Here is a 21,920-nt window from a genome sequence, read left to right on the forward strand (position 1 = left end):
GGGGTTGAACAATTGAATGGTTCGCATTTCTAATGCACACCTTCCCCATCGCTGTCACCTGCCCTGCTACTTTTTGTGCGAATTGCTGCTATGCCTTCTACACTCCCTTGTTTCGTCTCTCTGTAGTGCAGCCCCAACAGTACAGGTAGGTCAATCTTCCCAAAGCAATGTTGTCATGGGATTACTTTCCTCAGATAGGAAATTTTTTTTACCCAAATCCTAAAATTATCTGATATTTTACCCCCAGCCTGGCACTCCCCGATGACCCTTTCCATCTACATAAACCCTCCTCATTACTCAAAGATAATCTTCTCTCTCATCTTCTTCAGTCTTCTCTTACTGTTCTAGCCCAGATTTTCCTCTCCCTTCTCCTAACTTTTATAACAAATATTGTCACATACATTTGTAGATGATTGAAATAGTCTCCATTTGTGTCAAGTATTTGTTACCTCCACATGCATATTGCGAACTATTTGAATGAAGAAACTTTTTTTCACTTCCTCCTAAATTACCTAGAATAATTCATCATTAATAACCAGGTGTGAACTGAATTAAAATTGAGTTCATGGATTGTGTTTATGACTAAATAATTCTAAAGGAAGATAGTGTCGTTACGGTTTATATCCAGTGTGATTTTGCTGCCTTCCTCTCCTGTGATTTCTGCGCCCATCTTTTTTCAGGACACAGTGGTAGCTCTCCAAGCTCTCTCCAAATATGGAGCAGCAACTTTTAGTAAAAGTGAGAAATCAGCTTTGGTCACCATCAAATCTTCAGACACTTTCTCTAAAGAATTCCAAGTAGACGAAGCCAACCGCCTCCTGCTACAGGAGGTCGGGTTGCCAGAGATTCCGGGGGAGTACAGCACCACCGTGTCGGGGTTAGGATGTGTGTACCTCCAGGTGAGACTAAGGGGCTGCCGCAAATGGGAGAGAAAGTCTCAAGAGTTAAATTTGAATTTCAAAATAAAAAGAAAAGAAATGTGTGCTAAGGGAAGATCTGAATAATCTGGAACAGATTATTGGAACCCAAAGATAAAGGACTTTTTTCATTTATTTTAGACATCCCTGAGATATAACATACTTCCCAAGAAAGACAAGAAAGCACCCTTCGCTCTGCAGGTTGATACTGTCCCCAAGAACTGTGATGAAGTAGATGCTCACAAAAAATTCCAGATTCACATTAATATTAGGTAAATCCTAAATCATGACTAGACTTTTTGTAGAATATGGAGAAATTGATTATTTTTGTGGGGGAGAACTTCATTGTCCAAAGTCACACAGAATAAATATGGAATAATTGTGGAATTTATTAAAAAGAAAATTTTCTTGACTTGCTGAAATGCCTTAGTGTTAATAATATGATGTTGCCATATCTGAAAAATGTGAATTTAAAATGGTGGATTTTTCAAACAACCATAACAGAAGCACATATGGTAGAAAGAGAAACTGGGTGGTAGAAATAAAGAGGAAGGGGAGAGTTCTGCCTTCAATGAATTCCAAGGAATCTTATTCGAATGTCCCATCTCTTTGCCTTGCCTCAATAGTTATACTGGAGACCGACCCAGCTCCAACATGGTCATTGTTGACGTGAAAATGATATCAGGCTTCATACCTGTGAAACCATCAGTAAAAGAGGTAAACTCTAAATCCCTTACAGAAAGCAAAGTCATGATAAATGCCAACATTGATGCTCATCATTTTGACTACATTGATGCAGTTTTCAAGAGGTTTACACCCTCAAACTTGCTTCTTCAGAGTGCATTTTCATAATTTTAATGGTGGATATCATGGTTATATGGCATTAATATGGGGCACAGTTAGAAACATGATAAACAATGTTCCACAAAACTCTGAGACATATAGGTATACAGAGTGGTATTATCTTCCAACTATACATATAAAAAAAGGGTATATATGCATGTATATGTATACATATTAATATATCACATATAGATATCTGTATATAAATGTAGCATATATATAAAAAGAGATAAGTATTCAGTAAATATTACTATTATTATCGTTATGATTATTACAATTATTCTTAAAGCAATCAAAATTAGCAGTTTGGATATTCCAAGAAGCCATTTAGAACATAAATATCTAAAATCTTCTCCCAGTATAAAATGTCCTCATTCCATATTTCTGGCTTATCCTCTTGGTCAACAGCTCCAAGAAGGGCCTCAGATTCAGAGGGCTGAAGTGAGCACCAACCATGTTCTGATTTACTTTGAAGAGGTAAGATTCTGTGGCTCTGCTAGATCTGGAAGAACTAGTAGAGGTTCTAACAAACAAAACAGATTCCAAACAGTGCTGTTCATGTACACAGGTGAAGGAGGGCAACATAGCCACAAAGGGAAATGAAGCCTGGACCGATTAACAGGATTAATTTATCACATTTCGCTCTCCACACAACTGCCTCTTTTGTCCTTCTTTTATCCATCACTATGTTATGCAGCTCACAAAATGCCTCAGTCTTTCCACAGGTTTTGGCATAGATGGGTAGCATAACTACAGGGTTTGATAGTGTCTTAGGAAGAGAAGATAGCAACTAGTAACTAAGTTAATCTTTGATTCCAATTCAGTTTTCCTGTCTCTCCAGCTAACCAATCAAACCCGGAGTTTCTCCTTTTCAGTGGAACAAGATGTCCAAGTAGAGAATTTAAAACCAGCTACAGTAAAAGCCTATGATTATTATGAGACAGGTGAGTGGGATTCAGACATGCTGAGCTTTGAAAAGCTGGTGACTAACCTAGTAAAGGATCGCCTTAAAGGAAACAAAATTCCACAATCTTTTCCTGGAAGAAAAAGTGAGTTTATGCTCACTGGGTAATCATTTTCTTGTAAGCTAACCTCTGATGTGCCCTCCCCCCCCAACACATCTTAGAGCCATTCCTATAAATTGATCATGGAGCAATAACATCATCAATTCTGTCTAAATTTTCCTATGAAGTTGTTTGTTCTTGGATGAATTATTCCAGAAAGATAAAAAGAATAATAATAACGTAAAAAAAAGAACACACACACATATCTCAGTACCAATGTGCGATGTGAAACCTAAAATTTGATGTGTTTTTGACTTATGCTTTGGATAGTCTCACAGAATTTGGGAAATTTTGCAATATACCAGGAAATTCTTCCATTTGCTCTTGACTTTGACTTAGAAACTTGCCAGCATGATAGCATGCTGGTAGTGTTAAAATTATCTCATTAGGTTAAGTAAAGGTTCAGAGAAGAAGCTACAGCTCCAGTGGGAAAAACGCAACTATGAAAGGGATGATGCAGAGTCCCATATTTATACACAGGCACACCACCTGTGTAACTTGCCCCTCAATTCTGTACCCAAGCCCAATTTTCTCTTAGTTCCCTCTCCCTAATCTCAACAATTTAATATAGAAGTCAGTCATTTTTATTGGCTCTCTAGCTATGCTTTATACTTTCTTTCTCAGTTTACATAGTTTATTTACAGTTAACATCTCAGATGTCTATGACTGAATGTCTTCACTCCTTCTTTCCAATCATTGGTTTTGTTTCAGATGAATTCAGCATTGAAGAATACAGTGCCCCTTGCAGTGCTGGTAAAGTATAAACAATAAAATCTAATGCCAACTTAAAGACAATCAGTAAGCATCTCATTTCTCTGCATAAGGCTCCTTCTTAAGATGTGTATTTTTTTCATATTATAAAAAATCATGTTGTATCCTTTATTAATTGAACTATATCAAGTGAATTATAAAATTTCTTAGTAGAACAACATGCAAATAAAATATAATTACTGGTGTATGAAGTGGCTTGTTTGAAGATGAATCCAAGAATTTGCCACATACCAAAATTAAATTATCTAATATTTAGTTTACTTTCTATACCCAGTGGTGCTATCTTATATGCATGAAGGATGTGATCTATAAGACCTGCCTTTTATGCTAGCTGACAATGTTCATTTTTTATAGCATTTGCTGGGAGACTTTTGGCTCTCCACTTTAAAATAAGAAAAGATTGAGAGCAGCCCTATGATTAAACATAATTAAAAGCTACTAAGTCCAAATATTTATAATTTAAATACAAAAAAAACATTTTTAGTAGGTTACAGAATTTCTCTAGTATTTCTACCTTTTCTCCCACTGTTTAGAATCTGAACAAACAAATGCTTGAAAATAGAAACTGTGGACCTCATCAGATGAACTTCTCTAAAAATGAAGAACAAAGACTTAGGAGAGAGGAGAGAAGAGAACTGGAAATATATAAAATTTGTATGTTGAATAAATTTGTGACATTTGCAACTTTTTTTGTTCTTTATCAATATCATATTTCCTTTCCTGAATATGTGTTTATTCTCTTTAGCATTTTTTAAATCACAAAAAAAACTGTACAAAGAGTTACACTCAAAAACACTGTGGATGGATCAAAGTGACATTCAAAAAATTATTCAATTAACCCTCAAAAAGATGGAAAAAGAAAACAATATTTCTAAACATTGAAAACAACCAAAATTTCCATCAGTAGGTAAATGGCTTAACAAACTGGTATATCCATACCATGGAATGTACTGGGCAATAAAAAGAAAAAAAAACAATTGCTATGCACAACAACTTGGGTGTATCTCAAAAACATGCTGAGTGGGGAGAAAAGGCCAATAGCAAAAGGTCATATATTGTATAATTCTTTGTATACATTCTTTAAATGGCAAAATTATAGATATAAAAGAAACAGTGGTTTCCAGGGGTTATGGATGGTAGGGGGAGGGTATGGGTGTAACTATAAATGGGTAGCACTAGAGAAATCTTTGTGGTGACAAAATCCTACATGTGTGGAAGCAAAAGTCCTCATTCAAATTTTTACATTTAATTCCATCTCAAATTATTTTGTTGTGTATTATTAGGTGGTAAGTAGGTGTGTATATAAATTGACTTTTTTCTTATGTAGCTTACCAATAGTCCTGTTATAATTGATTGTCCAAGTCAATCTTTCCTTGCTAATAAAATGTGCCTCCATTATCAGATATTAAACTGTCATCTAAACTAAGGCTTGTTTCTGAATGGTCTATACTATCTATTGAGTAGCTGGTCTATTCTTTCATAAGTATTAAAGTATTTGAATTACTGTGGCTTAATAAAGTGTTTTAATAACTATTATGGTGATCTCATTTCTTTGTTTTCACTTTTTCTGTGTACTGCTAAGCTCATTATTTATTCCAGGTTAAAACCGAAATCTTTTATCAAGTTAGTTATACCCATAATGATATTGGGCATTCTTTGGAATTGCATTAGGAATGAATTTATAATCATCATGAATGTCAATTTTTTATAATATTGAATCTTATTTATTCAGACTCATTTTATCTTCATTTATTCAATTCACATGAAGTGAATTCTAATTCTGACTTAATTTCTAAATTTGGACTGAACTACAAAGTTAAAATTAAAGATTAACTTCATGGACATACATGCGGGCTGTCCAGAAAGTATCCAGCCATGTAATATGAAAAGTTATATTAACAATGGCTGGATACTTTCCAGACAGCCCTCATATAGTAGGATAAATTAAAAGAATAAAACATATATATATGTGGAGACAAAAAATGTGAGCAAAAATAAAATTATAAGATAGTGAGAAACCAGAACAATATTTCTCATTTGTTGATAGAAGTCACTGAAAGATTTTAAGCAAGAAAATAGTTCAGATTTGTGTTGTGGGGGTTAGTTCATCTACTGGGCAATGGCTACCAGAGGAAAACAAGGTTTTCCTGATCCCTGGCCACACCGCCCATTCTTGCAGCTGAGCTCTCTTCTTCATGTTTAACCAAATTGTTTAGTAGACATCACTATATTGCACACTTATATAATTCCACACTTTGAAAATTATTTATTTTCCTCTCATCCATAAACTCAGATCTCTTTTAAAGCCAAACTTGTATCTTAATTATTTCTGTACAGTCTGTTCACCAACGCTGTGCTGGGAATATTGCAGGCACTCCTTAAACAAAGGGGCGATTGAGTGAGTTAGAGCCTGCGTGAGCCCCTTCCTGGAGGTCGTAGGAAGAGAAATGGAGCAGCACCAAGATGCCAGCATATACCAGTAGGGAAAATGACCTAGAAGATCATTTTGACTCAAACGTGGCTTGAGTTGCTTAATGTTCCACAAACATTTTAAGGAATAAAAGTTTCATATTTTTCAAAAGTCAAGTAAGTGTGGAGAAAAAGGAATTTGGTTCATGTATTAAGACTTTGAGCTAAACTTGTTTAAAAGTACATTTTATTCATTCTGTGGGCTCTAAGATAGAAATCACTGCCTCTATCTCATAAAAGTGGCTGTCAACAATCATCAAAAAGGTAAATATAAATTATCTCCCTTGTAGTTTGAATCATGTCCTCTAAAAAGATATGTTGCAGGAAGATTTATGGAAATCACCGCATGCCCACATCTGTATTTTGTGTAGTTGTACGGAAGGACTCAGTGATCTCGTAACTAATTCATAGGTGCGCCCATATGCAGTTTCCACCATTGATTCTATTATGATGCCAAACTAAAAGCCTAAGAGGCTAATTTTTCCTCAGAGAGGGGCAGTCCATGAAAATAAATGTAAAATGGTGATATTAGTGATAGTGTAAAAGAGTAGCATACACCTGTTTTATACACCTGGGAAAATTGGTCCTTCTTAGAGATCTAATGAATGTGTGTGTGTGTGTGTGTGTGTGTGTGTGTGTGTTTGTTCTCCAGTAAAACTGAACATATTAAAGCACATTAAAGACACATTAAAAACAGAGTAGGGCCGGGTGCTGTGGCTCACGCCTGTAATCCTAGCTCTTGGGAGGCCGAGGCGGGCGGATTGCTCAAGGTCAGGAGTTCAAAACCAGCCCGAGCAAGAGCGAGACCCCGTCTCTACTATAAATAGAAAGAAATTAATTGGCCAACTGATATGTATATAAAAAATTAGCCGGGCATGGTGGCGCATGCCTGTAGTCCCAGCTACTCGGGAGGCTGAGGCAGAAGGATCACTCAAGCCCAGGAGTTTGAGGTTGCTGTGAGCTAGGCTGACGCCACGGCACTCACTCTAGCCTGGACAACAAAGCGAGACTCTGTCTCAAAAAAAAAAAAAAAAAAACAGAGTAGGAGATAAAAAGAGCAAAAATATTACAGCCTGCAAGTTGACATTTTCGTGAAAAACTTTCATGCTTATTAGCTTCAAAAGTCTTTACATAAAACTTTGCATATATTTTGTTATGGTGGTTTTCAATTTTCCCTTCAAAATAATAAATTGATACTTTATGCAAGCAGGTTATTAGGCACAAATATAAAGAATCAATAACAGAAAAAAATTTAAATAAAATAAAATAAAAAGATATGTTGAAGTCTTAAACCCAATACCTATGAATGTGACCTTATTTAAAAATAAGGTCTTTGCAGATGTAAGTTAAGATGAGGTCATAATGGAGTAGATTGGGCCATTAATCCAATATGACTGGTGTCCTGCAAGAAGAGAAAATACATGCACAGAGGAAACATGATGTGAAGAGACACCGGGAAAACTTCTTGTGATGATGGAGGCAAACAGAGGAACATTAAGAATTTCCAACAACACAGAAGCTAAGACAAAGGCGCTAAAACATTTGGAGGGAGCATGGCCCTTACCGCTACCTTGATTTTGGACTTCCAGCCTCCAGTACCATTAGAGAATAAATTTCTGTTGTGATAAGCCACAAAGTTTACAACACTTTGTTAAGGCAGCCCTAGGAGAATACTATAATCTCCAATTAAAATAATATATCTTCATCCATTGGTCCACTTTACTTAGTTTTTTCTTATTTGTCTTTTAAGTTAGAACAAATAAGTAAGCAGATTCAAATGATTGGGTGGAGGACAGAGAATATAAGGAAATTTCTATTTGTTTTATGTAGTTCCACACAGTTTGTTTAACATTAAAAAATGTCTTGTCTGATAGCTTAAAATAAGGAAACAAAAAATAAAATCTGGCCAGGAACAATGGCACATGCCTGTAATCACAGCTACTTGGAAAGCTGGGGCAGGAAGATTGCTCTAGCTCAGGAGTTCGAGATCAGCCTGGCAACATAGCAAGACCCTGTCTCTATAAAAATAAAATAAATAAAATAAAATCTAACATGTGGAGTCCAGTTTTTTTCTAGCCCTCTGCCATGCTTAGAGCTTATCTCAAATAAAGAAAAATCTCTCCTTGTTGTTAAAGTTCTCCAAGAAGAATTTTCTTGTTTTATTCTCCTGTGGTCATGAAGAAAATAAAAACACTACTCATAATTAGAAAATAAATCCATGAGCTATTAATATTTCTGGAATGCCACGAGCCATTAATGTCTCTGGAATTCAATGCAAGTTTGGGTGAAAAGGTGTAGAATTTGAATCTGATCCGGTGTACCCCCAAAGGAATGTCTGACTAGTATTAATTCAAAGTGGAAGTATTATTGAAGACTTTTCTTCTTAATAATTCTTAAAACATAAATAAGTCACTGTTATTTAACAATAGTATGAGAAATATCTTCATGCTTTTAACTTAATATTTTCAGAAGTTTTCCTTATAAAATTTAATAATGAGAATTAATGAGATAACATTAAAACAAAGAATACTCCAATACTAAAGGTAGTAAAGATTCTATGGGGACTGAAGTTATTATTAAACAGGCATGATAGACACTGAGGCTCCCCTACCCCTGCCGCCACCACCTAGGGACCTGCTGTACAATTAGGCCACCATCTTCAATGAGTAAACATATTCCTCAGTTCTGTGGTGTTCTTGGTCGCACATTTATGGAGTTTCTGATGGGCAGTGGAGATGACTGCCAGGCACAGCACGACCTCTATGCAGACAAGCGAACTGGAGAAATTCATTACTACTCCACCAAGAAGCCTCCATAAGAGTGGTGAACCTGGACACAGAAGTGTTGAGATGAAATCCGCAGAGCATTTTCACAAGAGTTCTGACCTGGATGGGGTAAATCTCAGTGCACATCCTTTCTGTTGCCTCAGTATTACTGGGTTGAAGAATTGCTGCTTCTTGTTAGCACGTTCATTTCATTCATGATTACTTCCAACTTCATACTCAAAACACTGAGTATTTCAAGTGGAGTATATTGACGTAGACTTCAGTTTCTTCGCATCATTTCAGTATTCAATATTTTAAATTCTTTCATAACCCTATTGAGTGTTTTTTAACTAAATTAACATGGCTCGAATGAACCTCCCAGCTCCTGTAGAAGTCACATACAAGAACATGAGATTTTTTATTACACACAATCCAACCAATGCGGCCTTAAACAAATTTACAGAGGAATTTAAGAAATGTGGAGTTACCACAATAGTAAGAGTATGTGAAGCAACTTATGGCACTACTCTTGTGGAGAAAGAAGGCATCCATGTTCTTGACTGGCCGTTTGATGATGGTGCACCAGATTGTTGACTGGTTAAGTCTTGTTAAAATTCAAGTGTCATGAAGAACCTGGTTCATTGTGTTGTAGGCCTTGGGAGAGCTCCAGCGCTTGTTGCTCTCGCAGTAATTGAAAGTGGAATGAAATACGAAGATGCAGTACAATTCATAAGACAAAAGCAATGTGGAGCTTTTAACAGCAAGCACCTTTTGTATTTGGAGAAGTATCGTCCTAAGATGCGGCTGCAAGTCAAAGACTCCGATGGTCATAGAAACAACTGTTGGATTCAATAAAACCGGGTTGCCTGATGTTACTGCCTTAGAAGGAAAATTGGACACAGGACCTAATATGTCATATATATTAGTCAACATGTTGGCTTGATGAATAAGTCTAATGAATCTTCCATAAGAATATTGTAAAGCAGTTTTACCAGGCCACAAGTTTAACAGAATTGCAACCTGTGTCTCTGGGTTACGGTTAGCGTTTTTGGACACTTAGCAAAAGATTCTTGCTGTTCAGCATTTAAAATGTGCTTATCATTTGTACCAGTTGACCTTTCCTGAAATCATGCGGTATTGAGTTACGTCTTGTTTAAATCTATTCCCATGCCAGGATCTTATCAATATATAAGAAATTTAGAAAGATTAGGTGCCAAAATACCAAGCACAGTACTTGAATATTTTAGTATCATACAGAAATAAAATCCCAGAAACTATGAGCACTCTAGACTTTATATGGTTTATCCATTTCAGACATTGAAAGTAGGGCCTACATGGTTATTTGCCTGCTCACTTTATGTTTACATCTCCCCCATTTATACCAGTATACATCAGGTTTGCTTAAACATTGATTTTTTTAAATTATTTTTACCAAGTCTTACAGTGATTATTTAATGTCTTTCTGTAAATCTCATTTGGGGCCGTTATGAAAAACCTCCATTTTGAAAATCAACATTGTACAGAAGCAAACGTCTTTAATGTCTTCAGACAAAAAAGCCTTACAGTTAATTAATGTTTGCACTCTGAGCTGCAAATTAACAAGGAGGGCCTGAATGAAGGATGGGAGGGAGCTATTAAATATTTCTAGCAAAATGTTGCCTTTGTCTTGTGCAGAACATGTAGAAATATGCTCTTTAATTTAGTAAATATTTTTTAAAGGTAGAGATGCTTTGTTAATTGTAGCTAAAACAATTCTTAATCATAAAATTTCTGAAATTCTTGTAATTTTTTCAATACTTATCAGAAGTTGTTTATCAACTTATTTTTGTTTGAAGTGTGATTTTTTTTCTTCTGTTCTCAACCTCTCTTGCAAAAAAAAGAAGTGGGTTTCTGCTAATGAATCGAGCAGACATCTAATATTTTATATGCCTTTTGAGCTGTGTAACTTAATATTTGGATACTTCATAATTTGCTTTATTATGTAATTGATAAAATGCTGATGTGTATTAAGTTAGTTCAACCATATATTTATACTGTCTGGGAATGTGTGGTTTTAGTTCTGTGGGAGAAATAATTTGTCAGTATTCCCCAGCTTGTAAAAACTTAGTGCAAGAGCTTAAACATCTAAATAAATAATGAAATGCAAAGAAAACAAGTTATTATTAAACAAAGTTTTGCCTGAGAAAAGCCGTGCCAAGTACATATTACAATGTGTACTTAATCTGACAAAAAAAAAAAACTTGTCATGTCCAGTAAATGATCTTTGATTACTCAAAGTCCATTAATATATTAACCATATAAAAAACTTTCATCATCAGTACACTCGAATAGCACTTGACCCAGAAATGCTCTCCCCAGCACAGAGCAGCTGAATGTACAATTAAATTGTTTCTTTGTAGCAAGCATACAAAAAAGAAGAGATTGAAAATAAGGAAATGCTTTTGTCAACTGTGTAAATTAAAAGGCACTTTTGGGGGTTTGTTTGGTTTTTGGAGGAGACAGAGTCTGGCTCTGTCACCCAGGCTGGAGGGCAGTGGTGTGATCATGGTTCACGGCAGCCCAAACTCCTGGGCTCAAGGGATCCTTCCACCTCAGCCTCCCAAGTTACTGAAACTACAGAAGAGAGCAACTGAGCTTGGAAAGAACATTTTTTCCATAAAATATTTTATAATTCCTATTGGACAATGTAGATAAGTATCATTAACTAAAGAAAAGTTTATGGGCACACTGCCCCCCAAAGATGAGTAGTTTACAAATGGATCACTCATTTTAAGAAGGCATGAGACTATGTTGAAAATGAAGACCACAAGCTGCAGACTATCTGTATCAATTTGCAAGGAAAAAAAATTGTCCTGTTCATCGAAAAGGACCACAATTAACAGCAGAAACATTAGCCAACAGCACAGACATCTCAATTGATTCGGCTTACACAATTCTGACTGAAACATTAAAGCCTGGCAAACTTTCCACTTGATGTGTGCCAAAACTGTTGCACCCAGATCAGTTGGAGACAACAGCAGAGCTTTCAATGGGATCCATACCCTGAAGCATTTCTTCAAAGAATTGTAACAACAGATGAAACATGGCTTTACCAGCACAATCCTGAACACAAAGCACAGTAAAGGCAATGGCTACCAAGTGGTGGATGTAGCCCGGTCAAAGCAGAAGTAGACTGGCCGAGATCAAAGGTCATGGTAGCAGTTTTTTAGGGTGCTAAAAAGAATTTTGCTTGTTGACTTTCTGGGGAGTCGCATAATGATAACAACTCCTTATTATGAGAGTGTTTTGAGAAAGTTAACCAAAGTTTTAGCAGAAAAATGACCAGGAAAGTTTCACCAGAAAGTTTTTCTCCTCCCTTACAAATACTCCAACTTATTCCTCTCATCAAACAATGGCAATTTTGCAAGAGTTTTATGGGAAATCATTAGATATCCACCATTCCTGATTTGGCTCCTTATGACTTCTTTTTATTTCCTGATCTTATAAAATTTGTAAAGGGAATCCATTTTTCTTCAGTTAATAATGTAAAATCCTGTGAATTTAATGACTGCATTGACATGGTTAAATTCCCAGGACCCTCAGTTCTTTTTTTTTTTTTTTTTTTTTTTTTTTTTTTTTTTTTTAGACAGAGTCTCGCTTTGTTGCCCAGGCTAGAGTGAGTGCCGTGGCGTCAGCCTAGCTCACAGCAACCTCAAACTCCTGGGCTCGAGCGATCCTTCTGCCTCAGCCTCCCGAGTAACTGGGACTACAGGCATGCGCCACCATGCCCGGCTAATTTTTTATATATATATATCAGTTGGCCAATTAATTTCTTTCTATTTATAGTAGAGACGGGGTCTCGCTCTTGCTCAGGCTGGTTTTGAACTCCCGACCTTGAGCTATCCGCCCGCCTCGGCCTCCCAAGAGCTAGGATTACAGGCGTGAGCCACCGCGCCCGGCCAGGACCCTCAGTTCTTTAAGGACTAACTAGCTGGTATCATTGCTTACAAAAGTGATTGACCTTGATGGAAATTATGTTGAGAAATAAAGTTTATATTTTTTATTTTCATCTTTTAATTCCATGTTTCCACAAACTTTTCAAAGTCATATCATAATGAGCCTATCATGACTGATTACATGAGAATTTTCCTCAACCATTAATACTGCAGATATGCCTTTATATAATTGTATCAATGTGCCTAATTATATCCAGGTAAAAAAGAGAAAATATTTTTTTATTAAATAATGTAAATAACCATATTGTCATGGAAAATAAGAAGAATCAGTAAAAGTATATTTTTCTGAATTCTAAGGGAGTCTGCAAAACTCAGGTATTATTTTTAAATGTTTAATTCTATCCATGGAAGTAAAATCTACTAAGTTAATGGTTAGGTATAGATTTAAAAAGAAAGAGAAAATACATTTCCCATATTCATTAAACATATTAATACAATTAAAATAATGCCTATCATATTCAAAATAAATAATCACAACTTAATTTTGCTTCTCAGTTCATTCAGTCCTAGTAATTCTTCTGCTTGACTTTTTGTCAAGCCATTGTCTTTCATGAAGTATGTTTGCTTCCAAACTAAAAAGAGTCTTGAAAATCCTGCCTTAATCCACTAGCACAATCTGAAAGTTGTCAAAGGAATAACAGCTCAGAAGACTGAATTCAAGAGTCTATTCTTAAAGTATACAAGTTCAGCGTGTCTAATAGGGTTCTTTTCAGAAACCTTCAGCAAGCATAAAGAAGCAGAAATATACTTAATAATAAGACTGAGTAATTTATTAAAATAACCAATAATATAAGAATGGAGGAGGGAAAAAATCTTTATTGTGATACCACACATAGCTATTTAACTAGTTTGCTCAGTGTCTTTCTGAGAAGAAGAACATATAGCCCTCCCCTCTCCTCCCCTCCTCTCCCTTTCCCTTCCTCTCTTTCTCTTTCTTTTATTTCTTTTCTTTTCTTTTCTTTCCTTTCTTCCTTCCTTCCTACTTTCCTTCCATCCATCCATCTTGTCTTTTCTTTCTTTTGTTTCCTCCTTCCTTCCTTTTTATCCTTCCCTTACTCCTATCTTTTCTTGCTTTCTTGCTTTCTTTCTTGCCTGCCTTCTTTCCTTCCTCCCCCTTCCCTCCCATCCCCCCTCCCTCCCTTCTTTCCTTCCTTTCTTCAGTGACAATACCTTGATGATGAAACTTTTTCTGAAAGCTTAGCAGTGTCTAACTATTACAAGTAAAAGTTGTCAAGCAAAGTAAAGAACTTCAGTCACACCTGACTGCCTATGAGTGATTGGTTAACCCATCCGCAAGAAAAAACTGCATTTTATCTAGTGTTTGAATATATGGATTATGATCTGATGGGACTACTGGAATCAGACTTAGTTCATTTTAATGAAAATCACATAAAGTCATTTATGAGACAACTCATGGAAGGACTGGATTATTGCCATAAGAAGAACTTTTTGCAAAGGGATATTAAATGTTCAAAAATCCTTCTAAATGACAGAGGGAAGATAATATTTGCAGATTTTGGACTTGCATGATTGTATAGCTCAGAAGAAAGTCAGCCATATACTAACAAGGTCATCACTTTATGGTACTGTCCACCTGAACTGCTAATGAGAGAAGAACGATATACACCAGCTATTGATGTATGGAGCTGTGGATGTGTCCTTGTTGAATCTTCACTAAAAAAACCTATATTTCAAGCAAATCAGGAACCTGCACAACTAGAATTAATAAGCTGTATATGTGGGAGTCCATGACCTGCAGTGTGGCCTGATGTAATCAAACTACCATATTTCAACGCCATGAAACCAAAGAAGCAATGTCGTCACAAGTTAAGAGAAGAATTTGTTTATATTCGTGCAGCTGCGCTAGACTCTGGGCTTGGATGTCTCTGGGCTTGGATGACAGCAGAATCAATACACCCTTGGGTGTGCTGCCACCTTCACAACTGAAATCTCAGGGCAACTAAAATGTAGCACCTGGTGAAAAACAGACAGATCCATCAACACCACAACAGGAGTCTTCAAAACCTTTGGGAGGAATTCAGCCTTCTTCTCTGACCATCCAGCCTAAAGTAGAGACTCATGCTGTCCACGCGGCTGTGAAGAGTGCATTTGCAGTTCTGTTGACTCAGTTAAGAAAGGCTCAGCAGTCAAAGCAGAAACATGTGCTACTAGAGGAGAGGGAAAATGGATCAGGCCATGAAGCATCATTACAACTCAGGCCAGCTCCAGTACCTAGCACTCTGGTATCGGGGCAAGATGATGTCATCCAGCACCAAGATATGAGGATATTGGATCTAACACTGGAACCAGACTGGCCTCGAATTCTGCTTCCTGATTAAAAACCTCTTGAACCTTCTGAACCATCACCAGTCACTGAGGAAGACCTGGATTATCTAACAGAAAACAAGCATGTACCCACCAGTATGTACCCACCACTAGTTCTTCATTAAATGACCCTCACGCTAGAGTGAAAGCAGCCCTGTTACAGTTGCTTGCTCAGCATCAGCCCCAGGATGATCCCAAAAGAGAAGGTGGTATCAAGCAGGAGACACTTATGTGCCCACTTCAGACTACAAGGACAACTTTGGATCTTCTTCTTTCTCTTCTGCTCCTTATGTTAGCAATGATGGTTTAGGAAGCAGTTCTGCTCCACCATTAGAATGATGTAACTTCATTGGAAACTCAGGTATTCAGCCTTTGGATAACTACAGTACTGCTTCGTCTCATTCTGGTGGTCCACCTCAGCCTTCTGCCTTTTCTGAGTCATTTCCCAGTTCAGTAGCTGGATATGGAGACATTTACCTCAATGCTGGTCCCATATTGTTTAGTGGAGACAAGGACCATAAATTTGAATATAGCCACGGTCCTATTGCAGTCCTGGCAAATAGCAGTGACCCTTCCACAGGGCCTGAGAGTACTCATCCTTTGCCAGCAACGATGCACAACTATAACTGTGGTGGTAACTTACATAGAAAACCTGGGTGGCCCCGGCCTTATGCATGGACACACCTGGACTTCTCCTGCCCAAGGACCAGGTTATCCACAGGGATACAGGGGACACATTAGCACATCAACTGGCAGAGGTCGAGGCAGAGCATTGCCATACTGCATATCTGTTTTTCCTCAGACACATCATTTTTATCTGGAAAGACTTTTCTAGCTGCAATTTAAGGCAGCAATCCAAGAGACTTGAATAATATTAATTCAACAACAGCTGTATTTTTATGTGGAGAATGGTCTTGCATACAATATTTTTTTAAAAAGACAAAAAAAAAAAACCTTTGCTTAAATTCATGCTGTTCTAAAACTAGATCTATTGATTGTGCATTTTCACAAATTCTAGTTAACAATTTTATTTTGTATTCTTGCAATTTTCAGTGGATGCTAATCTTAGGGAAATAAGCCTCTTATGGCCCTCTTGCAGATCTTCTGAACTATGCACATTTGTGCTTTTTTGTAAGTTTGGACCAACTTTTATGTAACAAGCATCCCTTCCCTGTCCCCCACCCTCCAGTTTTACAGCAATCAGAAAGGGCACTGATTCATTTGGTATTTTTCTTTTTAAAAAGCTATCTTTAGTCAAAGGTCACTGTCAGTCTTTGCACCTGCTTTCAGTGTTATTGTGAAAGGTGTACTTTGTGCTCATTTCAGAAAATAAAACACAACCTTTCTCTTGATGCAACAGTTTTATAAAAAAAAAAAAGGTCAACGTTATTTTTGTTTTGTTTTGCAGATTACCATAGCCTAGCAAAATGCATTCAAATGAAATAGTGGGTTTTATATGAAAAAATATGGGTAGAGTGGGGATGGTAAGTGCCTTAACAGGTAAGCTTAAGGTCTGAAAAAGTAGTTAACCTTTACCCACCTTTGTCTTTTAAAGGGAATCAATGCATTGAAGAGGCAAGAAGTTCTCAAGTTTTCAGGGACTGTCTGTTGAGTCCTGTTAGGTCCATTCCCTCAGCCTATCACACTTTCTCCTTTTCTGCCTGTTTTGGGCTGTGTTACTTCTCACTACCACCTTCTCTTGATAGAAAGTGAGAGCCTGAAAGGGAGTAGAACTGCAGTCAGTACCTTTTGTAACTTCTGAGAAGTTCTGAAACGTTTTGTCATTTAAGTGGTTGAAAGTAATAGCTAAGTGTGAATTACAGGGTACCATTTTCTTTCAGGCTACCATATTGTCTCTGTTTCCATTTGCCATGGAAATTGGAGGGCAGTAATATAGAAGCAAAGGTTAATAACAGAATTTGCATAAATCTATGAAAGTTAATGGGGAGGGGGGACAAACACTGTATTTTAATTTATGCAATTGCTATTTTAAGAAACAGTCAACTCAGTTCACTTTATTAACTAGAAACATTGCCTTCATTGAATTAATTGAAGTGAAAAGTAGTGAGAGGGAACCTCTCGTCTTCCTCTCACCTTCTGTAAAGTTTATTATGACTTCTGCCAGACTTAGAACAACTTTAGTTCACTTTAAATTTTTTTTAATTATTAGAAACAACAAAGAATGGAATAACCTGTATTTAAACCATAATGGTGTCAAGACTCACCTTGCATGCAGGTGTTCACACACACAATTATAATAATTCTAGAAAGAAACCAAGGGTAATTAACAAGTGTTTCCATTATCACTAAATGGAAAAATAGACTGTGGAAATTAGAGTTGTGCCAACCATTTTATTATGACCATTCTGGTAAGTTTTTTTTTTTATTGGAGTCTTAAATTGGAACAAGTGTTATAGAATGGAAATTGCTCCAGTTCTAAAGCCAGTTAACCCTGTGCCCTCTGACTTGTTAACCTTCATTTCAAAATAGTATGTGGGAAGCCTTATAATTTGGTGACAGTAAGAATATTTTAAAGAGAATAATTTACCATTTTGCTACTATAAAATGAGTTGTTAGCAGTTGATCATTTATTTTTTGATGAGATTTTTTTTGTTGGGGAGAAAGAAATGAATGGAAGAAAGAATTATTTTGCTTTCATTTGAATATTAATTACTAATATCTTAAACTGCATTGCAGGAGATAAAGAAATATTTTGAAATTTAGCAAAATAGCTACAGTATTCAAATGTCTGAAATTTTAATATGGTTAGTCTTAGACCTTTAGACTTTCCTATAAAGGACAGTATCTAAGTTACTCTTTTTTTTTTTTTTTTTTTTTTTTTGAGGCTGAGTCTCACTCTGTTGCCTGGGCTAGAGTGCTATAGCAACAGACAAGCTCACAGCAACCTCAAACTCCTGGGCTCAAGCAATTCTCCTGCCTTAGCCTCCCGAGTAGCTGGGACTACAGCCATGCGCCACCCTTACCAGCTAATTTTTTTATATATATTTTTAGTGGTCCAGCTAATTTATTTCTATTTTATTAGTAGAGACAGGGTCTCGTGGCGCTCTTGCTCAAGCTGGTCTCGAACTCCTGAGTTCAAATGATCCCCTTCCTTGGCCTCCCAGAATGCTAGGATTACAGGTGTGAGCCTCCGCACCCAGCCTCTAAGTTATTCTTAATAGTCACACTTGATAATTCTGCAGATTATAAGCAGCTTATAAAATTGAAGATATTTATGTGACATTAACAGCCTGTGTTTTAAAAATTAAATATTTTATATAAAATTAGAAAAAAAGAAGATATGGACAATGAAGGCATTGACAAATCTCTAGTGCCTTCATATAAAGCGTACAGTTTCCGAAATACTTATGTTAATAACATTTTACCTATACAAACTTAACCTATGGGAGGCTGAGTGTCTATTCTGATTTGGTGATTCTTCTCATGTAGCTTTTACAACATTAAAGACCTAACTAGCAAATTTAGTTAAACACATCCTAACTTGTAATTTTTTAACAGTTTTCTGAAGTGTAATTGATATACAAAGAACTGAACATATTTATTGTGTACAATTTGATAACTTTGGGCATAGGCAAACACTCATGATACCACCACCACAATCAAGGTAACTGACATATCTAACCTCTCCAAAGTCAAACAAAAATTTTAAAAATTTGAAGTGCAAAATACCATACTGCTAATTATAGACACTATTTTGTACACATCTCTAGAATTTATTCATCAAGCATAAATGAAACATTATACTCATTGAATAACTCCCCATTCCCTTCACCCCAGAGCCTGGCAACCACTATTTCATTCTGTTTCTGTGAGTTTGACTACTCTAGATACGTCATTCAAGTGGAATCTTGCAGTATTTGTCATTCTGTGTCACTTCTGTGTCACACATTCTGTGTCACATTCTGTGTCACTTAGCATAATGTCCTCCAGACTCATCTATGTTGTTCCAAAAGGCAGGATTTCATTACTTTTTAGGCAAAACAGGATTCCATTGCATGAATGTGCCATATTTTTTTAATCTATCCATCTGTTGATGGATACTTGGGTTGCTTGTGTACTTGGCTATTGTTCATAATGCTGCAATAAACAAAGATGTGTATATATCTCTTTGAGATCCTGATTTCAATTCTTATAGATATGTATCTGGCAGTGAGATTGCTAGATCATATATTAGTTCTATTTTTAATTTGGGGGGGGATCTCCATACTGTTTTCCATAGCTGCTGTAGCATTTTGCAATCCCACCAACAATGCACAAGAGTTCCAATTTCTCCACATCCTCACCAACACTTTTTATGCTTTTTTTCAGTAATAGCTGCCTAACAGGTGTGAGGGTAATATCTGGTTGTAGTTTTGATTTGCATTTTCCTAATAATTAATTATGTTGACCATTTTTCCATTTGCCTATTAGTCACTTGTATGTATACTTTGGAGAAATGGAATGGTATACAAATAGGAAAAGCAATCCTAAAATTTATAATAACCTCAAAAGACAATGAATAGCCAAGGTGATCTTGAAAAAGAAAAAGCTGAAAACACCACATTTTTTTATTTCAAAGTATATTGCAAAGCTACCACACTCAAAACAGCATAGTACTGGAATAAAAACAGACATGTAGATCAATGGAATTAAACAGAGAGCCCAGAAATAAACACATATATATATGGTAAACTGATCTTTGATAAGCACCCCAAGAACACACAATGAGGAAAGGATAGTCTCCTTAACAAATGGTATTGGGGAAACTGGACATCTACATGCAAAGAAATAAAATTGGACCCTTACTTTGCATCATACACAAAATTAACTCAAAATATATTAAAGAATTAAACGTAAGACCTGAAATTATAAAACTCCTAGAAGAAAATATAGGGGTAAATCTTCTTGATATTGGTTTTGGCAATGATTTCTTTGAAATGACACCAAAAACACAGGCAACAAAAGTAAAAATAGACAGGTGAGATTGCATCAAACTAAAAAGCTTTTGTACAGCACGGAAAATAATCAACAGAATGAACAGGCAGCATATAGAATGGGAGAAAAATTTTGTAAATCATATGTCTGATAAGAGGTGAATTTCCGAAATATATAAGGAACTCTTACAACTGAATAAGAAAAAAATTAAATAATATGATTTAGAACCTAACTTGTGTTTTAAATTCATACCTCTAATGTTTGCTAAGTAAAGGCAAAATTATAAAATCTAACCAAAATGTTATAAAATGTTATAAAAAAAAAAACATTTATTGGATGTCGGACAGGTCGAGGGAGAGGGGATGGGTTTATGTATATACATTATAAGTGCATTGTGCGTTGTCAGGGGCATGGGCATGCTTGAAGCTCTGACTTGAGGGGGGAGGGAAGGCAATAGCAATGTATATAACCTTAATATTTGTACCCCTTATTATGCTGAAAGAAATTGAAAAAATAAAAAATAAAAAAAATTCTATCTTTAGCAGGCAACAAAATACAATGGAATGCCATATAAATGTTCATTAAAATTAATTACATCTTCATATCAATGTGAATAAGTATTAAAAACATCATAGTAAGTGACAAAAACAAATTTTATAATATGTGCATGCTGTTTACATTTATAAAATATAAAACACAAAATGATTTCTATTATTTGCATATATATAGGAAAAAACAGAAACATGACTTGAAGGGTGCATATCAACCCACTATTCCCATAACATTGGAAGGAGAAATGAGATTGGAGAGGATTATGAGGGGACTCTAACCATATTTGTTATCCTTTATTTCTTTTGGGGGGGCAGAATTTATAGTAAAATCCAAAAAACCTGCTAGATTAATTCTAAAAGAGCTGTAACACTGTTGTGCTTTATTTCTTAAGAGTAAGTGACCTTAAACAAATGTGGCAAATTTTAAATTTTGTGAAATTTGGGCGGGTGGTAGCTACAAGTGTTTTCTATCTTGTTATCTGTATTTGTGAGTATAGAAATGAAACATTTTGTAGTTTAAAAATAAATTGTATACTACCATAATGTGATGCAAGAAACAAAGGTCTGAAATAAAGACTAATAAGAGGGCATCTACTTTAAGCAGAGTGGTCAGGGACAGGCTCTCCAAAGATGAGATATTCAGGCTGCAATGTGGACAAAGAAAGAAACCTGATGAAAAAGTCTCAAGCACACCAATATGAGAAAAGACACCAATGTCTGCAGCCCTGGGGATGGCATTAAATATGCTACTGGTTCATCTATGATCATCACTGGACTACATTCTCTATGAGAGTTTGGACACTGACTACCCTGTTCAATATCACCTTCACACCACCAGAATAGCACTTAACACACAGTAAGGCTCAAAAATTTATTGAATAAAGTGAATGACATGGTTTAAGCAACTTAAATTTTAAAGTGTCCAGACTGTAGCAAGGAAAGAAGCAACTACAGTCTAATCAAATCAGTGCTGTGAAATAGGCAAGGTGATCTTTTATAACCCTTTTCTAACATCGTTTTCATCTTTTCCTACCCCATCAGAGGTCCCTCTTTTGAATCATTTTCTTCCGAGTCCATGTACTCGGTCCACTGTTGCTAAGAATTGCCCTAAAGTTACACGTCACTCAATCACAAAACTGAATGTGTATTGAATGAGTTACTAGCACAGCAACATGTCCTATGACCTTCAAGTCAGTTTTCTTTGTCATTTGCCTATGAAGATTTGGAAGGAGATGGAGAAAGGTGGGTTGAAGGTCTTTCATCAGAAACCTTTACTGTCAAAGTT

At 36.1% G+C, this 21,920-nt stretch overlaps 1 protein-coding gene and 3 pseudogenes across 4 annotated transcripts in view; 3 read left to right on the top strand and 1 right to left on the bottom strand.

Annotated features, from left to right (window-relative positions):
* The window catches only part of LOC105861536 (pregnancy zone protein-like), a 50,312-nt gene extending 46,033 nt beyond the window's left edge, over positions 1 to 4,279 (top strand). For 3 of the 4 annotated variants that reach the window (XM_076007677.1, XM_076007678.1, XM_012747066.2), the window contains 7 exons: positions 681 to 899; positions 1,059 to 1,189; positions 1,544 to 1,634; positions 2,169 to 2,237; positions 2,602 to 2,704; positions 3,536 to 3,577; positions 4,129 to 4,279. In XM_076007677.1, coding sequence (XP_075863792.1) covers positions 681 to 899; positions 1,059 to 1,189; positions 1,544 to 1,634; positions 2,169 to 2,237; positions 2,602 to 2,704; positions 3,536 to 3,577; positions 4,129 to 4,151 — 678 coding nt within the window. In that variant the 3' untranslated portion in view covers positions 4,152 to 4,279. Of the gene's footprint in view, positions 1 to 680; positions 900 to 1,058; positions 1,190 to 1,543; positions 1,635 to 2,168; positions 2,238 to 2,601; positions 2,705 to 3,535; positions 3,623 to 4,128 lie in introns of all 4 variants that reach the window. The other variant, XM_076007679.1, reaches the window with a different exon arrangement.
* A 4,819-nt stretch (positions 4,280 to 9,098) lies between these two features.
* Positions 9,099 to 9,684, top strand: LOC105861534 (protein tyrosine phosphatase type IVA 1 pseudogene; annotated as a pseudogene).
* A 4,954-nt stretch (positions 9,685 to 14,638) lies between these two features.
* On the top strand, positions 14,639 to 16,027 carry LOC105861530 (cyclin-dependent kinase 13 pseudogene; annotated as a pseudogene).
* Positions 16,028 to 20,942: 4,915 nt separating this feature from the next.
* LOC142873584 (uncharacterized) lies at positions 20,943 to 21,008 on the bottom strand (annotated as a pseudogene).
* Between the last annotated feature and the right edge of the window lie 912 nt (positions 21,009 to 21,920).

Source organism: Microcebus murinus, chromosome 10 (assembly GCF_040939455.1).
Source record: "Microcebus murinus isolate Inina chromosome 10, M.murinus_Inina_mat1.0, whole genome shotgun sequence".
NCBI classification, from domain to species: Eukaryota; Metazoa; Chordata; class Mammalia; order Primates; family Cheirogaleidae; genus Microcebus; species Microcebus murinus.